At 40.1% G+C, this 21,255-nt stretch overlaps 3 protein-coding genes across 4 annotated transcripts in view; 1 reads left to right on the plus strand and 2 right to left on the minus strand.

The window, feature by feature from the left end:
- Positions 1-10,769, minus strand: mkrn2os.2 (MKRN2 opposite strand, tandem duplicate 2). Its single transcript, XM_055870015.1, has 4 exons — positions 7,208-10,769; positions 7,012-7,061; positions 6,692-6,860; positions 1-2,905 (listed from the first exon to the last, which is right to left on the minus strand). The coding sequence occupies exons 1-4, from the start codon at positions 7,414-7,416 to the stop codon at positions 2,692-2,694; spliced, it is 642 nt and encodes a 213-aa protein (XP_055725990.1). The 5' UTR covers positions 7,417-10,769; the 3' UTR covers positions 1-2,691.
- A 3,358-nt stretch (positions 10,770-14,127) lies between these two features.
- Positions 14,128-16,220, minus strand: mkrn2os.1 (MKRN2 opposite strand, tandem duplicate 1). The gene is made up of 4 exons (XM_055870014.1): positions 15,994-16,220; positions 15,791-15,837; positions 15,522-15,693; positions 14,128-14,486 (listed from the first exon to the last, which is right to left on the minus strand). Exons 1-4 carry the CDS (start codon positions 16,218-16,220, stop codon positions 14,279-14,281), a joined length of 654 nt encoding a protein of 217 aa, XP_055725989.1. The 3' UTR covers positions 14,128-14,278.
- Positions 16,221-16,499: 279 nt separating this feature from the next.
- LOC129815847 (E3 ubiquitin-protein ligase makorin-2-like) overlaps positions 16,500-21,255 on the plus strand; it is a 34,126-nt gene continuing 29,370 nt past the window's right edge. For both annotated transcript variants that reach the window (XM_055870012.1, XM_055870013.1), the window contains exons 1-3: positions 16,500-16,587; positions 17,081-17,209; positions 17,688-17,884. In XM_055870012.1, coding sequence (XP_055725987.1) covers positions 16,562-16,587; positions 17,081-17,209; positions 17,688-17,884 — 352 coding nt within the window. In that variant the 5' untranslated portion in view covers positions 16,500-16,561. The remainder of the gene's footprint in view (positions 16,588-17,080; positions 17,210-17,687; positions 17,885-21,255) is intronic.

Genomic DNA, 21,255 nt, shown 5'->3' on the forward strand with positions numbered 1-21,255 from the left:
GGGGGGGGGTTATGGAATGGGGCAGGCATAAGCTATGGACAACGAACACAATTGCATTTTATCAATGGAAATTTGAATGCACAGCGATACCGTGATGAGATCCTCAGGCCCATTGTAGTCATCCGCCGCCATCACCTCATGTTTCAGCATGATAATGCATGACCCATGTCTCAAAGATCTGGACACAATTCTTAGAAGCTGAAAATGTCCCAGTTCTTCCATGGCCTGCATACTCACCAGACCCGTTGAGGGATACTCTGGCTTGACGTGTACGACAGCTTGTTCCAGCTCCCACCAACATCCAGCAACTTTGCACAGCCATTGAAGAGGAGTGGGACAACATTCCACAGGCCGGATCAACTCTATACGAAGGAGATGTGTCTCGCAGCATTAGGCAAATGGTGGTCACACCAGATACTGACTGGTTTTCTGATCAACACCCCTACTTTTTTTTTTAAGGTATCTGTGACCAACCGATACAGTTGAAGTTGGAACCTTAGCCAAATACATTTAAACTCAGTTTTTCACAATTCCTGACATTTAATCCTAGTACAACTTCCCGGTCAGTTAGGATCACCACTTTATTTTAAGAATGTGAAATGCCAGAATAATAGTAGAGAATTATTTATTTCTGCTTTTATTTCTTTCATCACATTCCCAGTGGGTCAGAAGTTTACATACACCAAATTAGTATTTGGTAGCATTGCCTTTAAATTGTTTAACTTGGGTCAAATGTTTCGGGTAACCTTCCACAAGCTACCACAATAAGTTGGGGGAATTTTGGCCCATTCCTCCTGACAGAGCTGATGTAACTGAGTCAGGTTTGTAGGCCTCCTTGCTCGCACACACTTTTTCAGTTCTGCCCACACATTTTCTATAGGATTGAGGTCAGGGCTTTGTGATGGCCACTCCAATACCTTGACTTTGTTGTCCTTAAGCCATTTTGCCACAAGTTTGGAAGTATGCTTGGTGTCATTGTCCTTTTGGAAGACCCATTTGTGACCAAGCTTTAACTTCCTGACTGATGTCTTGAAATGTTGCTTCAATATATCCACATAATTTCCCTGCCTCATGATGCCATCTATTTTGTGAAATGCACCAGTCCCTCCTGCAGTAAAGCACCCCCACAACATGATGCTGCCACCCCCGTGCTTCACGGTTGGGATGGTGTTCTTTGTCTTGCAAGACTCCCCCTTTTTCCTCTAAACATAACGATGTTCTCTTCCTGAACGGTATGACGGCTCCGTGGTCCCATGGTGTTTATACTTGCGTACTATTGTTTGCTCACAAGGATGAACCAGACTTGTGAAGGTCTACAATATTTTCCCATGATGTCAAGCAAAGAGGCACTGAATTTGAAGGTAGGCTTTGAAGTACATCCACAGGTACACCTCCAATTGACTCAAATGATGTCAGTTAGCCTATCAGAAGCTTCTAAAGTCATGACATAATTTTCTGGAATTTTCCAAGCTGTTTAAAGGCACAGTCAACTTAGTGTATGTAAACTCCTGACCCACTGGAATTATGATACAGTGAATTATAAGTGAAATAATCTGTAAACAATTGTTGGAAAAATGTATTGTGTCATGCACAAAGTAGATGTCTTAACTGACTTGCCAAAACTATTGTTTGTTAACAAGAAATTTGTGGAGTGGTTGAAAAACAAGTTTTAATGACTCCAACCTAAGTGAATGTAAACTTCTAACTTCAACTGTACATATCTGGATTCCCAGTTGTGAAATCCATAGATTAGGTTGTAATGAATTTCAATTGACTGATCTCCTTATATGAACTGTAACTCTGAGGGGCCCCTGTTGAGGGTCAGCGTGGTGGATGTGTTGTTGCCTACCCTCACCACCTGGGGGGCGGCCCATCAGGAAGTCCAGGATCCAGTTGCAGAGGGAGGTGTTCAGTCACAGGGTCGTTATCTTAGTAATTAGCACGGAGAGCATTCCTTTTGTCCAGGTGGGAAAGGGCAGTGTGGAGTGCAATAGAGACTGCATCACCTATGGATCTGTTGGGGCGGTATGTGAATTGGAGTGAGTACAGGGTTTCTGGGATGATGGTCATTTTAACTCATGTTCTGTGTGGCACTGTGGCTGCCTCAGTCTCTGTCCTCTTGTTTCAAACAGTCAAGGCTTCTCTCCTCTTCTTTCTTCCTCCATCACTCTAACAGGACTGTCCACTATATAGAAGTAGTTGTGTGATATCTCCCTGCACATTGTGATGTATTTACTATGTAGTATTAACAGGACTGTCCACTTTATAGAAGTAGTTGTGTGATATCTCCCTGCACATTGTGATGTATTTACTATGTAGTATTAACAGGACTGTCCACTTTATAGAAGTAGTTGTGTGATATCTCCCTGCACATTGTGATGTATTTACTATGTAGTATTAACAGGACTGTCCACTATATAGAAGTAGTTCTGTGATATCTCCCTGCACATTGTGATGTATTTACTATGTAGTATTAACAGGACTGTCCACTATATAGAAGTAGTTCTGTGATATCTCCCTGCTCATTGTGATGTATTTACTATGTAGTATTAACAGGATTGTCCACTATATAGAAGTAGTTCTGTGATATCTCCCTGCTCATTGTGATGTATTTACTATGTAGTATTAACAGGACTGTCCACTATATAGAAGTAGTTCTGTGATATCTCCCTGCACATTGTGATGTATTTACTATGTAGTATTAACAGGACTGTCCACTATATAGAAGTAGTTCTGTGATATCTCCCTGCACATGATGGTGTATTTACAGGCTCTCTTGATCTTGGGCAGGACGAAGCTCTGAGTGAACTGGTCTTTGGTCAGAGAGCCTTTCCCCTGTGTTGCTAGCACACGGTTCAGAAACATCAGAGTGTAGTTGTAGCAGTTGTGCGTCTCCTTATTAAACCTACAAGACCAGAAGATAAACATGTTTATTACAGTACCTTTACCTCAATCTCAATGCTAAAACAACTGTTCCCCTATCAGTAATACAGTAAGAGAATATCAACTGTTCCCCTGTCAGTAATACAATAATATACTTTATCAACTGTTCCCCTGTCAGTTATACAGTAAGAGAATATCAACTGTTCCCCTGTCAGTAATACAGTAATATACTTTATCAACTGTTCCCCTGTCAGTTATACAGTAATATACTTTAACAACTGTTCCCCTGTCAGTAATACAGTAATATACTTTAACAACTGTTCCCCTGTCAGTAATACAGTAATATACTTTAACAACTGTTCCCCTGTCAGTTATACAGTAATATACTTTAACAACTGTTCCCCTGTCAGTAATACAGTAATATACTTTAACAACTGTTCCCCTGTCAGTTATACAGTAATATACTTTAACAACTGTTCCCCTGTCAGTTATACAGTAATATACTTTAACAACTGTTCCCCTGTCAGTTATACAGTAATATACTTTAACAACTGTTTCCCTGTCAGTTATACAGTAATATACTTTAACAACTGTTTCCCTGTCAGTAATACAGTAATATACTTTAACAACTGTTCCCCTGTCAGTAATACAGTAATATACTTTAACAACTGTTCCCCTGTCAGTAATACAGTAATATACTTTAACAACTGTTCCCCTGTCAGTTATACAGTAATATACTTTAACAACTGTTCCCCTGTCAGTTATACAGTAATATACTTTAACAACTGTTCCCCTGTCAGTTATACAGTAATATACTTTAACAACTGTTTCCCTGTCAGTTATACAGTAATATACTTTAACAACTGTTCCCCTGTCAGTTATACAGTAATATACTTTAACAACTGTTCCCCTGTCAGTAATACAGTAATATACTTTATCAACTGTTCCCCTGTCAGTAATACAGTAATATACTTTAACAACTGTTCCCCTGTCAGTAATACAGTAATATACTTTAACAACTGTTCCCCTGTCAGTAATACAGTAATATACTTTAACAACTGTTCCCCTGTCAGTTATACAGTAATATACTTTAACAACTGTTCCCCTGTCAGTTATACAGTAATATACTTTAACAACTGTTCCCCTGTCAGTTATACAGTAATATACTTTAACAACTGTTTCCCTGTCAGTAATACAGTAATATACTTTAACAACTGTTCCCCTGTCAGTTATACAGTAATATACTTTAACAACTGTTCCCCTGTCAGTAATACAGTAATATACTTTAACAACTGTTCCCCTGTCAGTAATACAGTAATATACTTTAACAACTGTTCCCCTGTCAGTAATACAGTAATATACTTTAACAACTGTTCCTCTGTCAGTAATACAGTAATATACTTTAACAACTGTTCCCCTGTCAGTTATACAGTAATATACTTTAACAACTGTTCCCCTGTCAGTTATACAGTAATATACTTTAACAACTGTTCCCCTGTCAGTAATACAGTAATATACTTTAACAACTGTTCCCCTGTCAGTTATACAGTAATATACTTTAACAACTGTTCCTCTGTCAGTAATACAGTAATATACTTTAACAACTGTTCCCCTGTCAGTTATACAGTAATATACTTTAACAACTGTTCCCCTGTCAGTAATACAGTAATATACTTTAACAACTGTTCCCCTGTCAGTTATACAGTAATATACTTTAACAACTGTTCCCCTGTCAGTTTTACAGTAATATACTTTAACAACTGTTCCCCTGTCAGTAATACAGTAAGAGAATATCAACTGTTCCCCTGTCAGTAATACAGTAATATACTTTAACAACTGTTCCCCTGTCAGTAATACAGTAAGAGAATATCAACTGTTCCCCTGTCAGTAATACAGTAATATACTTTAACAACTGTTCCCCTGTCAGTAATACAGTAATATACTTTAACAACTGTTCCCCTGTCAGTAATACAGTAATATACTTTAACAACTGTTCCCCTGTCAGTTATACAGTAATATACTTTAACAACTGTTCCCCTGTCAGTTATACAGTAATATACTTTAACAACTGTTCCCCTGTCAGTTATACAGTAATATACTTTAACAACTGTTCCCCTGTCAGTTATACAGTAATATACTTTAACAACTGTTCCCCTGTCAGTAATACAGTAATATACTTTAACAACTGTTCCCCTGTCAGTAATACAGTAATATACTTTAACAACTGTTCCCCTGTCAGTAATACAGTAAGAGAATATCAACTGTTCCCCTGTCAGTAATACAGTAATATACTTTAACAACTGTTCCCCTGTCAGTAATACAGTAATATACTTTAACAACTGTTCCCCTGTCAGTAATACAGTAATATACTTTAACAACTGTTCCCCTGTCAGTTATACAGTAATATACTTTAACAACTGTTCCCCTGTCAGTTATACAGTAATATACTTTAACAACTGTTCCCCTGTCAGTTATACAGTAATATACTTTAACAACTGTTCCCCTGTCAGTTATACAGTAATATACTTTAACAACTGTTCCCCTGTCAGTAATACAGTAATATACTTTAACAACTGTTCCCCTGTCAGTTATACAGTAATATACTTTAACAACTGTTCCCCTGTCAGTTATACAGTAATATACTTTAACAACTGTTCCTCTGTCAGTAATACAGTAATATACTTTAACAACTGTTCCCCTGTCAGTTATACAGTAATATACTTTAACAACTGTTCCCCTGTCAGTAATACAGTAAGAGAATATCAACTGTTCCCCTGTCAGTAATACAGTAATATACTTTAACAACTGTTCCCCTGTCAGTTATACAGTAAGAGAATATCAACTGTTCCTCTGTCAGTTATACAGTAAGAGAATATCAACTGTTCCTCTGTCAGTTATACAGTAAGAGAATATCAAATGTTCCCCTGTCAGTTATACAGTAAGAGAATATCAACTGTTCCCCTGTCAGTTATACAGTAATATACTTTAACAACTGTTCCCCTGTCAGTAATACAGTAAGAGAATATCAACTGTTCCCCTGTCAGTTATACAGTAAGAGAATATCAACTGTTCCTCTGTCAGTTATACAGTAATATACTTTAACAACTGTTCCCCTGTCAGTAATACAGTAAGAGAATATCAACTGTTCCCCTGTCAGTTATACAGTAAGAGAATATCAACTGTTCCCCTGTCAGTAATACAGTAATATACTTTAACAACTGTTCCCCTGTCAGTTATACAGTAAGTGAATGTCAACTGTTCCCCTGTCAGTTATACAGTAATATACTTTAACAACTGTTCCCCTGTCAGTTATACAGTAAGTGAATATCAACTGTTCCCCTGTCAGTTATACAGTAATATACTTTAACAACTGTTCCCCTGTCAGTAATACAGTAAGAGAATATCAACTGTTCCCCTGTCAGTTATACAGTAAGAGAATATCAACTATTGCCCTGTCAGTAATACAGTAATAGAGACTTGAACAACTATTCCTCTGTCAGTAATACAGTAGTAGAGACTTTAAAATATTGATGGGCGACTCTGTTACGGAGGAATGTAAATGCTTTTTTTAAGCTGGATCATGTTGTATTGTATTGTTGTATGTTTTAATTCTGTAATGTACTGATTGTTGCTGCCTTCTTGGCCAGAAAAATATTCTCTGGGTCTCAATGGGATTTTCCTGGTTAAATAAAGGTTAAATAAAAAATTAACTGTTCCTCTGTCAGTAATACAGTAATAGAGACTTTATCAACTGTTCCTATATCAGTAATACAGTAATAGGATCTTAAAGTTCAATAGGAAGGTGCACCTTTTGTATGCTGGGTCCCACATCTCGGCGTCTGAGAACTTGTTGAGGTATTGGTCCCATTGGTTGAGAAGGTTGAACATGTCTGGTTGGATCAGGGGAATACTGATACACATCTCCCAGCCTCGCTGGTCCTGCCGGACCCCTGGCTTAGTGTAGTTGAACACCACTCCTATAGAACAAACACACTGTCAGTATTAAGCGTATCCAGTTTTAGTCCTAATGACATGTTGATGTCAGTAATGTTAACTTTCCATTGAGTAAATTGTGAAGGCAAGTTGTAGCATGTACCGTTACAGTATGGGTGAAGAAACGGAACCTACCATTAGTGTCTGTGATCCCAGTGTGTAGGTCTGAGCCGCCATCAAACTCCCTAAACACAGCAATCTACAATCAATCTATGATGTGTTTAACAGCTGTCCGTTACATTGACTTTGTGTTCATTCAATGTGCAGCAAACAGACCATCTCCTAAGAACAGCATGTTGCTTTTTACACCAACACAGTAGTCATTGGTTACCTGGGGTTGTTTTCCTCAGCCGGGGCGACCAGGAAGCAGCATGGGGTCTTGTGTCCGTTAGAAAAAGGGTTGGGGATACGGATAGGAGCCTCCTCCAGCCTGCTGCCACTGCTGAAGCTCACTCCACACTCTGGACATTTCTCTGGAACCAAGAAACAGAAGATGTCCTTCTGACAGTGGCTGAACTTAATCACACTCTTTTTCTCCATGGAAACAGATGGAATAGAACTTCCCTACTAGGTTGCTTACTCAGTTCCCTACCCAGTGCTAGGTCTTCACACTAACACCCTAGCAGGACAGCAGGGTAATTTAACCTATCTCGTCTGTGACGCTCCACTCACATAACCTTCTCATTTGTCACTAACCGTCTGGGGCCTATCAGGTTGCACCTATACTGTCCCCATGCTCTTCTGTTCAGCAGTCCTGTTTTTTGCTCATTCCTTAGTTCACTGTAAAGGGTTATGGTCAGTCCTATACTGTCTAGGTAGTTCACTGTAAAGGGTTATGGTCAGTCCTATACTGTCTAGGTAGTTCACTGTAAAGGGTTATGGTCAGTCCTATACTGTCTAGGTAGTTCACTGTAAAGGGTTATGGTCAGTCCTATACTGTCTAGGTAGTTCACTGTAAAGGGTTATGGTCAGTCCTATACTGTCTAGGTAGTTCACTGTAAAGGGTCAGAGTGTGGTGTTGTCAATAATTGTCTCCTGACCCCTCCTGTCTCAGCCTCCAGTATTTATGCTGCAGTAGCATGTGTCGGGGGGCTAGGGTCAGTCTGTTATATCTGGAGTATTTCTCCTGTCTTATCCGTTGTTCTGTGTGAATTTAAGTATGCTCTCTCTAATTCTCTCTTTCTTTCTTTCTCTCTCTCGGAGCACCTGATCCCTAGGACCTGGCATGATGACTCATTGCTGTCCCCAGTCCACCTGTCCGTGCTGCTGCTCCAGTTTCAACTGTTCTGCCTGCGGCTATGGAACCCTGACCTGTTCACCGGACGTGCTACCTGTCCCAGACATGCTGTTTTCAACTCTCTAAAGACCGCAGGAGCGGTAGAGATACTCTTTATGATCGGCTATGAAAAGCCAACTGATATTTACTCCTGAGGTGCTGACCTGTTGCACCCTCTACAACTACTGTGATTATTTTTATTTGACCATGCTGGTCATTTATGAACATTTGAACATCTTGGCCATGTTCTGTTATAATCTCCAATTTTTTTTAATGTTTTACAGCGAAAACACAACATATATTTATGTTAGCTCACCAACATATCCAGAAAAACACACATTTTTTCACAGCAAAGATAGCTTTCACAAAACCCACAAATAGAGAGAAAATTAATCACTAACCTTTGAACATCTTCATCAGATGACAGTCATATGACATCATGTTATACAATACATTTATGTTTTGTTCGATAATGTGCATATTTATAGCCATATATAGCATATTTATAGCCATATTTATGGTTTTACATTGGCGCCATGTTCAGAAATGGCTCCAAAATAGCCAGAATAATTACAGAGAGAAATACTCATCATAAAACTTTGATGTTGTACATATAATTAAAGATAAACATCTTGTGAATACATATAATTAAGGATACACTCGTTCTTAATGCAACCGCTGTGTTAGATTTAAAAAATAACTTTAGTAAAAAGCATCCCATGCAATAATCTGAGACGGCTCTCAGCCATTCTCCGCCATGTTGGAGTCAACAGAAATACGAAATTCCATCATAAATATTCCCTTACCTTTGATGATCTTTCATCAGAATGCAGTGCCAGGAATCCTAGTTCCACAATAAATCGTTGTTTTGTTTTATAATGTCCATTACTTCTGTCGAATTAGCAACTTTGGCTAGCATGTGTAGTACACGTGTCCATACAAATTTACGCTAATGAACGAAAACTTCAAAAAGTGATATTACAAATCGAATAAACTTGTCAAACTCAGTTGAGAATCAATCTTCAGGATGTTTTTCTCATATATATCCAATAACGTCCCAAACGGAGCATTTCTTCATGTCTATATAACTCAGGACAGACAAGGACATCACATGACCGGCGTGCGTGGCCAAGAACTGGCAATCTGCCTGACCAGTCACTCCAAAAGCTCTCGTTCGGCCCCACATCATGCTAGACGCTTCATTCCACGTTCTACTGCCTGTTGACATCTAGTGGAAGGCGTATGAAGTGCATACAGATCCATAAATATAGGAGAATTGAATAGGCGATGACTTTCACAGCGACCCATTACAGAATTTTCACTTCCTGTTTGGAAGTTTGCCTGCCATATGAGTTCTGTTTTACTCACAGATATAATTCAAACAGTTTTATAAACTTCAGAGTGTTTTCTATCCAATAGTAATAATAATATGCATATCATATGATCTAGGACAGAGTACAAGGCCGTTCAATTTGGGCACCAATTAATCCAAAAGTGAAAATGTCGCTCCCTATCCTAGAGAAGTATGGACACATTAGAAATAGTGGATATTTGGAGACTAAAAAACACCAACATAGTGAGATATACATGGAGGAGACTTAATCAAGCTAGTCGTCTTGACTACTTTCTTGTCTCTTTTTCTCTTGCATCAAAGGTTAAAAAAGTTTTAATAGGAGACAGAATGCGATCGGATCATCATCTAATTGGCATTCACATAACTCTTATAGGTTTTCCACGTGGACGGGGATATTGGAAATGTAATCAAAGTTTACTGGAGGACAACTTATTTTAACTAAGACAAAATAATTGATAACTGAATTTTTCCAGTATAATACAGGTTCAGCAAATCCCCTTATTGTTTGGGATACCTTTAAATGTACCTTCAGGAGTCATTCAATTCAATATTCATCTATAATAAAAAGCAGTTTCTGGCTAAAGAAACAAGACTAACAAGGGAAATCCATGAACTAATATTACAGGTAGATAGCAATAAAAACGATACTACAGAGATACAAAATAAGTTAGAGGAAAAACAAAAAGAACTGGAGGGACTTATTCAAGAACGATCTAATGTAAACTATTCCAAAAACAAAGCAAACTGGATGGATTACAGAGAAAAATGCACAAATTCTTCCTAAATCTCCAATACAGGAACGCTAACAAAAATAATTTGCAGAAACTCGTTACTGAAGACGGAGTCATCTATGATTCTCCGAATTATATTTTAAAAGAGGAAGCTAATTATTTTAGGCAGATATTCTATTTTCCGTCTCATCCTTTCCCACTAAATGAAGATTATGGTAAGGAATTCTCTCCAAATAATATAAAAAATGGAAAATTAACAAATGTACAGAAAGATTAGTGCGAAGGCCAAATTACAGAGGAATAACATTTTGAGGCTATTAAATCCTTTCAGTCTGGAAAAACCCCAGGGCTTGATGGCATACCGGTAGAGGTATATCAAGTATTTTTTGATATACTAAAAGCTCCATTGTTAGATTGTTTTATCTACTCCTGTAGAAATGGTAGTCTGTCAGGTACTCAGCAGGAAGGTCTGATTTCTCTATTATTAAAACAAGACCCAGATGGCAAATATAAAATACATATATAATAAATATATATACCCAGCTTATATATATATACCCAGTCTATCTAAAAAACTGGAGGCCCCTTACACTTCAATGTTGTGATGCAAAAATACTAGCAAAATGCATAGCACTCAGAATTATAAGGGGGTTTTACCAGTTATTGTTCATCCTGATTATTTCATAATTATAACAATAATTATCTAATTAAAGATAAATACCTAATTATCTCATTAAAGATCTAGATAACTGGTCTGTACTCTCTGGACTAATACCTAATTATGGTAAGTGTACAACATTACGTATTGGACCCTTAAAAATTACAACTTTTACATTACCCTGCAGTTTACCTATAAAATGGGCTGATGGCGAAGTAGACATACTCGGTATTCATATCACAAAATATATAAATAAGCTCTCCACAATGTATTTCAATAGAAAACTTGTAAAAATAGACAGGATCCTGCAACAATGGAGAGGTAAATACCTGTCCATTTATGGAAAAATTGCCCTGATTAACTCCTTAGTCATATCTCAGTTTACGCACTTACTTATGGAGCTGCCTACTCCTGATGATTCATTTTTCAAATCATATGAGCAAAAAATATTTTGCTTTATCTGGGACGCTAAACCAGACAAAATAAAATGTGCCTATCTATATAATGAATATGAATTGGGTGGGTTGAGATTATTAAATATAAAAGCACTAAACCTCTCTCTAAAAGCTTCACTCATTCAAAAGTTTTATTTGAACCCTAAATGGTTCTCAAGTAGATTAATAAGAAAAGCTCATCCATTGTATAAAAATTGCCTTTTTGCCTTTGTGCAGATTGCCATGTCTCGTTTTTGATTAATTGAAAATTATACTTTTTTCAAAGTATCTCTCTTTTTCAAACAAGCATTGCAGAGCTGGCTACAATTTCAATTTCACCCCCCTGAAAAGATAGAACAAATATTACAACAAATATGTATGGCTGAACTCAAATATGCTGGTTGATAAAATACCTGTATTAATGGAAAAGGGTATTTTTGTAAATTGGAATGGTAGAGTTATGTCCTTCATGGAGTTATCAGAAATGTACGGAAAGGTCTGCTCAATCCAAGAGTACAACCAACTGATTACAGCATTGCCCCAAAAATGGAGGAGGTAACAGGGATCGGACCAACACGCAGCGTAGCCAGTGCTCAACATGTTTAATTAAACGATAAACAGTGAACACTTACAAATACAAAATAACAAAATGTGGCAAACCGATACAGTCCTAGCTGGTGCAGAGAAAACACAGAGACAGGAAACAACCACCCACAAATCCCCAACACAAAACAAGCCACCTATATATGATTCCCAATCAGGGACAACGATTGACAGCTGCCTCTGATTGAGAACCATATTAGGCCGAACACAGAAATAGACAAACTAGACACACAACATAGAATGCCCACCCAGCTCACGTCCTGACCAACACTAAAACAAGCAAAACACACAAGAACTATGGTCAGAACGTGACACGGAGGAATAAAAATAGCATAAATAGGAAAGTATACTAGTTTCATTTGAGGACCAGGATGTTGACAACTGTGCCATACAGATTTCAAAATAGTTGGGAAGAGATTTTTGATGTACCGATTCCATGGTACAGGGTGTATGAGTTGATATATAAAACAACGCAAGATTCAAGACTTCGTGCTTTTCAGATAAAATTATTATATAGAATTCTTGCCACCAACAAAATGTTGAATATTTGGGGCATAAAATCATTGAAGCTCTGCAGATTTTGTTGTGAGGATACAGAATCAATAGACCATTTATTTTGGTATTGCCCTCAGGTAGCCTGTTTCTGGTCTCAGGTTCCGGAATGGCTGAAAATGCATAGCATTGATCTAAAATTGACCCTAGAAATAGTACTGTTAGGAGATCTGGAGAGACCGGGTCAGTCAATTACTAATATACTAATACTCTTAGTAAAAGTATTTATCTTCAACTCGCAATCTGTGGATTATATTCGATTAGATAGATTGAAATTGTACATTAAACATCACAGTATAGTTGAAAGATATGTGTTGAGTAGAAACCCGAAGTGGGTGGCCAGCAGAGATAAATGGGATGGGCTGAGGGTTGGTATATGGAATTGGAGACAAGTGGGAGTGGAGTTGCTGTGTGAGAGATAGAATGATGGTCAAAATAAAATAAAAAGTCAAAATAAATCATAATAAAAAGTACATTTGAATGACACTAAGTGGCAGTGTTTTTTTTACAACTAATGCCGGTTTGCCTGAGGCTGATGCCGTGCAGGTGTTTGTTCACATGCATATACACACACTCTCATTCAAAGAAACACATACAAGAACACACACATACATGTAATAGTGCCAGACATGCACACAAACATATACAGTTGACATTGCTGTTATGATTTCAGTTGGCATTGATGTCCTTTGTTTTACATGGATTATTTAAGAAAAATTTGCATTGGTGTCTGCTGTTTTCTTCTGTCTTTTCCTTTTGTTTTTCTTTAGTTCATTCTCTTGTTTGTTGGTGCATTGTAGGGTTCTTGGGGTGGGGAATGGAATTAATTGTATTTTTTATATAATTTTTTCTTCCTGGGGGGACTGTGGGAGGGGTCTCGAATGGTTGAGGGACAGCTATTGGGGAACTGTGGGGGGATCTTGGAAGGTTTCGGGTTCACGTTTTTTGGCCTGGTGGTAGATCGGTCAACATGCCCTTGAGCAGGACATTGACCCTGGATGCTTCTGTGTGTCGCTCTGACTGGGAATCTGTTGGATGACTGGTATGATGTAGTTATTGAGCGGCTTCACTGAAAGTATATTGTATGATTTGAATATTCAATAAATAATAATAAATAAATAAATAACCCATGGTGTGGTGTTGTCAATAACCCATAGGATGGTGTTGTCAATAAGACATGGGATGGTGTTGTCAATAAGACATGGGATGGTGTTGTCAATAAAAGACGGTGTGGTGTTGTCAATAAGACATGGGATGGTGTTGTCAATAAAACACGGTGTGGCTTTGTTTAAATGTTTGTTGGAGATTGTTTTTCCATGTAAGCTACTATTCACTGTGGTTTCCTTTACATAGTGTAGAGCTCATTTAAAAAAGCACTCCCACTTCTGAGTTGTCTGGTTGCAGGTGATTGGGAACAATGTGAATACTTGAAATTATAATTAACCCTGCAAACTACTCTTGCGAGTATCATTTATTTTATTCAAGCTTACTTGTCGGCCTCCAGGCCTTCGTCAGAGCTTTTGTGAAAGTTTGTGTATTATACCCTTGAGCAGACATTCATCTACCCATATTCTGTTAATTACTTAAAACATTAAAAGCATCAGGATTTATCTGTGCTGACCAACAACTAAGCATTAACAATATCAATGAAGTTTACTTTATTGTCCAATTGTATACAAGATCCAACGGAAGGTCATTCAGCTTTATCCCAACCCCTCTGAAAATTACACTAAATACAAGAATGTTATAAATCAGCTACGTAGAAACCATGTTGATGGATCTCTTGGTAGACTGTTATAAATCAGCTACGTAGAAACCATGTTGATGGATCTCTTGGTAGACTGTGATGTATTTGGAGGCAGTCTTAATGTGAGGAAGGACATGCTGCTGTGTGAAGTCATCCCTAGTGACTGACTCTCTGCCCTCTGCTCTCCTCAGCTGGTTCAGGAAGGACAGGGCAAAGCCATAGCAACACGAGCCAAACTCCCTCTCCTCTTCAAACCTGGAGCAAATACAGTGCGCTTCAGTGACACGTGTTGCTGTTTTGGCTCTGTATTCCACTTCGGATTTGAAATGATACAATGACTGAGGTTAAAGGGCAGACTGTCAGCTTTAATTTGAGGGTATTTTCATCTGTATCGGGTGAACCGTTTCAAAATTACAGCCCTTTTTGTACATACAGTAGTGCCCCCATTTTAGGGGCCCAAATGTATTGGGACAAATTAACTTGTGTATTAAAAACGTTTAGTATTTGGTTCTATATTATGATTATGAATAATCCTGAATTAATAGTGAATTATAATGAGTGAGAAAGTTAGACGCACATATTATACCCCCCCCAAAATGCTAACCACCTCTGTTACTGTAATGGTGAGAGCTTAGTATGTCTTGGGGGTATGATATTTGTGAGTCTAACTTTCTCAGTTATCATTATTCACGATTCATTCAGGATTGATTATCTGTAATCATGGTAGCATTCACATGAAGAAGTGTAGAAGTGTTTAGAAACATATTCAATTCACAATTAAAGTGACTCCAAAATGACACAATACATTATTTAGCATTCATTTCTATTGGGCACAAAATAATCTGAAACACAACCAAAACAAACAGTAAATGCATCCAACAAATGTGTAGAGTCACAGGCTTCATGTAGTCACTGCGTGCTATGAAGGGGACCAAATACTTGGGGGGCGACGACTATGTACAAAAAGCTGTAATTTCTAAACGGTTCAGGGAGGGGGGAGGGGATTTCTAAACGGTTCACCCGATATGGATGAAAATACCCTCAAATTATTTGTATCGGTTCAAAGTGCTGGAGTACAGAGCCAAAACAAACACAACATTGTCACAGTACCAATACTTTTGGAGATGAGTCTGTCTTAAACAAAATAATCATGTTGAAGTTTTTGTTATTGTAAACTACTTAGAACCCCTTTATATTAAAGGTATTCTTTATGTGGGGTTTATAAAGTGGAACCACCATCTTATATCTATTAGGTCTTCAGAATTAACTATTTCCATTTGTAATATTCACCTGTGTGGTGACCAGGTGGAGAGGAGGGAGAACTGTTCCAGCTCACTGTCCCACAGCGTCCCAGCTAGGATGTCCCTGCCAGTCCCGGGGGCCACCAGCGGCACACAGAGGCACTGCTCCCAGCCCTGTTCCTCTCTCTGGACTCCTGAGGAGGTGTAGCTGTACACGACACCTTGAACACAGACATCCGCTCTAGTTACCTAGTCCAGTCTAACACCCAAACTGGCTGTTTTGATATTCAAACTGCAAGTAAATTATTCTGAAGGCACCTTGTGAGTTAGTAACTCCAACATGCAGCTCCGAGTCCTGCCATTCACTGTGGCAAACACCATGACAGATCCGGTCAGGAAGACACATGAAAGTTGAAAATACACATTTAAAATGATTTACCTTTTAACATTCAATGTTGCAAAAATAAATAAACATTTGTTGACAATATGAGAATACAGTAAAAATATCAGTAAAGTTTTACCTAAGAAAAGCAGGTCCCAGTGAGGATCCAATGAGGAAGGCGCACCGGACCTTGTGTCCATTACTAAATGGACATGGAACAATGACCGGTGCCTCGAGGAGGCTGAATCTCATCTGCTCCTGACAGATTGGGCATTTTCGCCCTGTGTTTTCTGTTTGGAAACTATTTTTGTCAAAACTATAGATTTTTCTTGCACAATGGTTAAACTTCAAGACAGTGCAGTCCATTGGAAGGTTCAACCGGGAAATGCATGAGCTAGGTGACACACACTGGTGTTTTTAAGGGTTACAAACGTTGCTAAAAAAGGAAACAATTACAACGCGTTAAAAAGTCATTTTGTATTCATAAATAATAACTGTTTATTTATTCTTAAAGATAATCGTTTTTCAACATACCTGTCGTTTTCTCGAGAGACTCATATCTGGCTGCCTACCTGTCTTGAACCTTCCCCTCGGAACCTTTCGGTCGTCGAATCTGGGGGTTTATTATAGGCGGGAGTTTTTGCTTGCACTCAAACGTGACAACGGGAACATAAATAACGTTGCCCCAATGTTATTGAGCATAAAAAATGAACACGAAGCAAGTCACCTGCAGGTAGAACTTGTCCGGTGTTTACTGTTTTTACTGTTGCTTGAGTGTGTTTCTTGAGTGTGTGTCTTGCTTCGAGCTGTTTCAGTTCTTGCATTTAGCAAATGTTAGCTTCTTAGCTAGCTAAAGTTAGCTGGGATGCCGCTAACGATTCTGGTACGATATATTTGTGAAAACATGCTGCAGTGTGTTGTGCAAAGTGAACATTTCCATGAATCACGCGATCGGTGCTTTTACTTGCTAGTTAGCACTAGAAAGTGCAACTACCGGTAGCTAGCTATATTAGCTGCTAGTTAGCTAGGCTAGCGTGTATGAATGACACCTACCAGCAAGAAGCTGATGTCAGACCGTTTCTGTTGCTAACCAGTAGCCTCCAATCACTCCAGTACATGAACCTAATCAGACTCTATCCCCGAACACCAGGCCTCAATACGTAGCTAGCAGTAGATATCATAGCTAACCTCTGTTAATTCTGCCGTTTTTTTGTGTTGCTATGCAGGTATTTTCTCCATGGTGTCTGCCGAGAGGGGAATAGGTGCATGTTCTCTCATGACCTGACCACCAGTAAACCTTCAACCATCTGTAAGTTCTACCAGAGAGGTGTGTGTGCCTACGGAGACCGCTGCAGGTAAGAGCCAACATACTGACCACACTGATGGGCTGGAATGTAGGCTACAAATCACAATGGTTTATACAATAGGCCAACTGTGACATTATTAGGCCCTTCCCAACAACACAGAGAAAGAAAAGTAATAACACATAGTAAATTCACAATGATAACGTAGCAATATATACGGGGTACGAGGTAATTGAGGTAGATATATACATATAATTAGGAATAAAATGACTAGGCAACAGCTAGATAATAAACAGTAGCAGCAGCATAGGTGATCAAAGTTCATTGGTCGCGTACACAGATTATCATATGTGAAAGCAGGTGCAGCGAAATGCTCATGATGCTTATAGTGCAGTAAGTAAATAACAGTACAATACCAATATACAACATAACCCCCAATCTACAGTCACTGTATCCGTTTTATGCACATAGCCCAACCATTGTGTTCAATATCTGTTGTTATGATGGTGTGTGACTCTCTGTGTTGTAGGTATGACCACATCAAGCCGGCTGGTGGTGGTGGTGGTGGAGGGGGGAGAGGTGTGCCCATGGACCTCCCTAACAGAAACCCCATCACTGCTGGGGCCTTTATTCCCCCTGGTGTTGCTGTCCCGGGACATCCAGGCAACTCTGCACCCCCACCCAGGCACAATGGAGGGAAGAAACCCCTGGTGCTGAGAGATAGAGGTACAGTACTGAACACTGTATGCTGGAAACACTCAGCTTTGTTATTTTAACTAAAACATAACCAATCTTTGTTAAACAAATACCAAACTTGTTTTTGCATGGATTCCGCGACGCGGTTAGCTTTTAACATCTAGAACCGCTATTGTCCCGGAATCCCGCTTAACTGACAAGTTAAAGTCTGCTTGAAAGAGCCGCTAAGCTCGTAACGTTAGCCATCAAGCTAACGAAGTTAGTCCCAGATGAGTTTTCCAATGAAGCCCTCTTTGTCTGGAGAAGTTAATGAGCGGTTCCAGCGCTGTAGGAGCCGTATCTACCGTAATTGCTGGACTATTAAGCGCACCTGAATATAAGCCGCACCCACTGAATTAAAAAAAATATATGTATTTTGTACATAAATAAGCCGCACATGTCTATAAGCCGCAGGTGCCTACCGGTACATTGAAACAAATGAACTTTATACAGCCTTTAAACGAAACATGGCTTGTAACAAAAATAAATAGGCTTTTTAAACGAAACACGGCTTGTAACAAAAATAAATAGGCTTTAACGAAACACGGCTTGTAACAAATTTAAAAAAAATAGCAGTAAACAGTAGCCTACCAAGAAAGTCATTGGTCACTATCTTCCTCCTCCTGTGCACTGAAACCACTGAAGTCATCTCCTTTGGTGTCGGAGTTGAATAGCCTCAGAATTGCTTCATCCGATGTTGGATCGTTTTCATTGTCGCTCTCGTCACTTTCATCCGGAGGCAAATTCCCCGCTGAGCTCATGCTGCCCTCTTCAACACGCAGCAGTCCAGCCTTTCAAACCCGTTGATGATAGTGGATTTTTTTTTTTTTTTTTTTTTTTTTGGACAATGCTATACGCTGTCAGGGCCCACCGGCAGACTTGACCATAAGTTGCTCTTCGCGTTTTAGTGAAGGATTTCTCCCCACTTGTCATCCAAGCCTCATTTTCTAGTTCGGGCCATCTGCTTTTCTTTCCTCTGAAAGCTTTTGTTGTCTTTTTGCACTAAGTCAGTTTCTCACGCTGCTGTTTCCAACGTCTTATCATCGACTCATTAAGGCTCCCGTGCAGCAGCTCTATTTCCTTTTCCAACAGCCAGATCGATCGCCTTCAAATTGAAAGCTGCATCATATGCATTTCTGTAACGGTCGGCGTAATCCTCCTCCTCGGACGAGGAGGAGAGGCGAGAAGGATCAGACCAATATGCAGAGTGGTTTGTGTCCATGATTATTTATTAACAATAATAACCGGTACACTAATAAAACAAAATGACAAAAGAGAGACGACCCGAATACAGACACGAGATACAACACGAGATACAAAAAGTATGATTCTCAATCAGGGACAACGATTTACAGTTGCCTCTGATTGAGAATCATACCCGGCCGAACACAAACAACCCGACATAGAAAAATAACACATGGACAATCTACCCCAACTCACGCTCTGACCAACTAAATAAACACAAGAAAAAGGAAAAACAGGTCAGGAACGTGACAATTTCTCCGTGTCTTTGCCATGATGAGGGTGACAAAATGACTACCGTAATCAGAATTATGGGAAGTTTGAGCGCGCTCGATTTGCATCACATTATGTGACGGTGCTCAGTTTTTTGGCGGCGTGAATCTCGTGAAAGCGGGAAAAATCCATAAATTAGCCGCGTCATTGTATAAACCGCAAGGTTCAAAGCGTGGGAAAAAGTAGCGGCTTATAGTCCGGAAATTATGGTACTACGCTTTGTTTCAGGACAAACACTCAGAGTTCCAATGCGACAATTGTTTGCTTGCCTCGGATTATAGTATTGAGGTGGCTTCCTTAATCACGCAGGTCGCCAGCCTACGTAAGAAACTGGGGAAAGCGCAGAGTGAAATGTTTACCTTTTCTATGCCGGCGGTTGCGCTTGTTGGATGCATCTCCGCTGGGGTTGCAAAATTCCAGGAACTTTCAATAAATTACATGGTTTTCCCCAAATCCTGTTTGGAGGATTCCAGAAATCAGGAAGGAATAAGCAAGTGTTGCCCGGAGCTCCCACATCTGATAGTGGAGTCAAAGGAGCGCAGCCAGAGGAACTTGGCAATCAACAATGGTCGCATGTCACGAGCCGAATACAGCGGCCTCTTGGAAGGCAGTCTACACTCCCAACAAGAGGCCTGGAGCAGATACAAACAACGAATAGTTAAACCGTCCTGGAGCCTGATCTTCCTGCACCTTCGTCGCTGGGGGTACCTGTGTCTGGAGCCTGATATTCCTGCACCTTCGTCGCTGGGGGTACCTGTGTCTGGAGCCTGATCTTCCTGCACCTTCGTCGCTGGGGGTACCTGTGTCTGGAGCCTGATCTTCCTGCACCTTCCACGTTTGGGGTACCTGTGTCTGGAGACTGATCTTCCTGCACCTTCGTCGCTGGGGGTACCTGTGTCTGGAGCCTGATATTCCTGCACCTTCGTCGCTGGGGGTACCTGTGTCTGGAGCCTGATCTTCCTGCACCTTCGTCGCTGGGGGTACCTGTGTCTGGAGCCTGATATTCCTGCACCTTCGTCGCTGGGGGTACCTGTGTCTGGAGCCCGATCTTCCTGCACCTTCCACGCTGGGGGTACCTGTGTCTGGAACCTGATCTTCCTGCACCTTCGTCGCTGGGGGTACCTGTGTCTGGAGACTGATATTCCTGCACCTTCGTCGCTGGGGGTACCTGTGTCTGGAACCTGATCTTCCTGCACCTTCGTCGCTGGGGGTACCTGTGTCTGGAGCCTGATATTCCTGCACCTTCGTCGCTGGGGGTACCTGTGTCTGGAGCCTGATATTCCTGCACCTTCGTCGCTGGGGGTACCTGTGTCTGGAGCCTGATCTTCCTGCACCTTCCACGCTGGGGGTACCTGTGTCTGGAGCCTGATCTTCCTGCACCTTCCACGCTGGGGGTACCTGTGTCTGGAGCCTGATCTTCCTGCACCTTCCACGTTTGGGGTACCTGTGTCTGCGGCCGCTGTGCCTACTCCTACTCCTTCCCCTAAGATTTCAAAGTCGACGTCGGCAACCTTCTGTCCCTGCCCTCGATTGAGCAGGCTTCTCCATCTGTCGGAGGCCTGCACCATCCTGTGAAGAGTGGGAGTGGGCGGATATCCTCACCAGCCGTGATTTTGTGCAGCTCCATGTTAAGAAATCACTTCCTGGTGCAAAAACAATGTCCTATCCCGAAGCTTGAGTCAATTACATTACTAAGCTGCTCCCGAATGTACTATGCCAGGACATGTGGGTTTTAAAGACATTATGAAGGGTGTTTTGAACAGTTGAAACTGGATTTTAAAGAGCTGATTGACTCTCTGCTAGACACTAATAAAAGACCCACCATATCTGGCCCTGTGCCCTCTCTG

This window comes from Salvelinus fontinalis, chromosome 18 (assembly GCF_029448725.1).
Source record: "Salvelinus fontinalis isolate EN_2023a chromosome 18, ASM2944872v1, whole genome shotgun sequence".
Classification (NCBI taxonomy): domain Eukaryota; kingdom Metazoa; phylum Chordata; class Actinopteri; order Salmoniformes; family Salmonidae; genus Salvelinus; species Salvelinus fontinalis.

Bases quoted from the DNA above. Each gene is read 5' to 3' on its own strand.
- mkrn2os.2 (XM_055870015.1), bottom strand. From the start codon at position 7,416: ATGGAGAAAAAGAGTGTGATTAAGTTCAGCCACTGTCAGAAGGACATC. The intron at 7,062-7,207 runs GTAACCAATGAC...TGCTGTGTTTAG, and splicing joins GCTGAGGAAAACAACCCCAG to GGAGTTTGATGGCGGCTCAG. The intron at 2,906-6,691 runs GTGCACCTTCCT...CTGGTCTTGTAG, and splicing joins TGGGACCCAGCATACAAAAG to GTTTAATAAGGAGACGCACA.
- mkrn2os.1 (XM_055870014.1), bottom strand. From the start codon at position 16,220: ATGGACTGCACTGTCTTGAAGTTTAACCATTGTGCAAGAAAAATCTAT. The intron at 15,694-15,790 runs GTGCCTTCAGAA...TCTGTGTTCAAG, and splicing joins TGGAGTTACTAACTCACAAG to GTGTCGTGTACAGCTACACC. The intron at 14,487-15,521 runs GTGAATATTACA...TATTTGCTCCAG, and splicing joins TCCACCTGGTCACCACACAG to GTTTGAAGAGGAGAGGGAGT.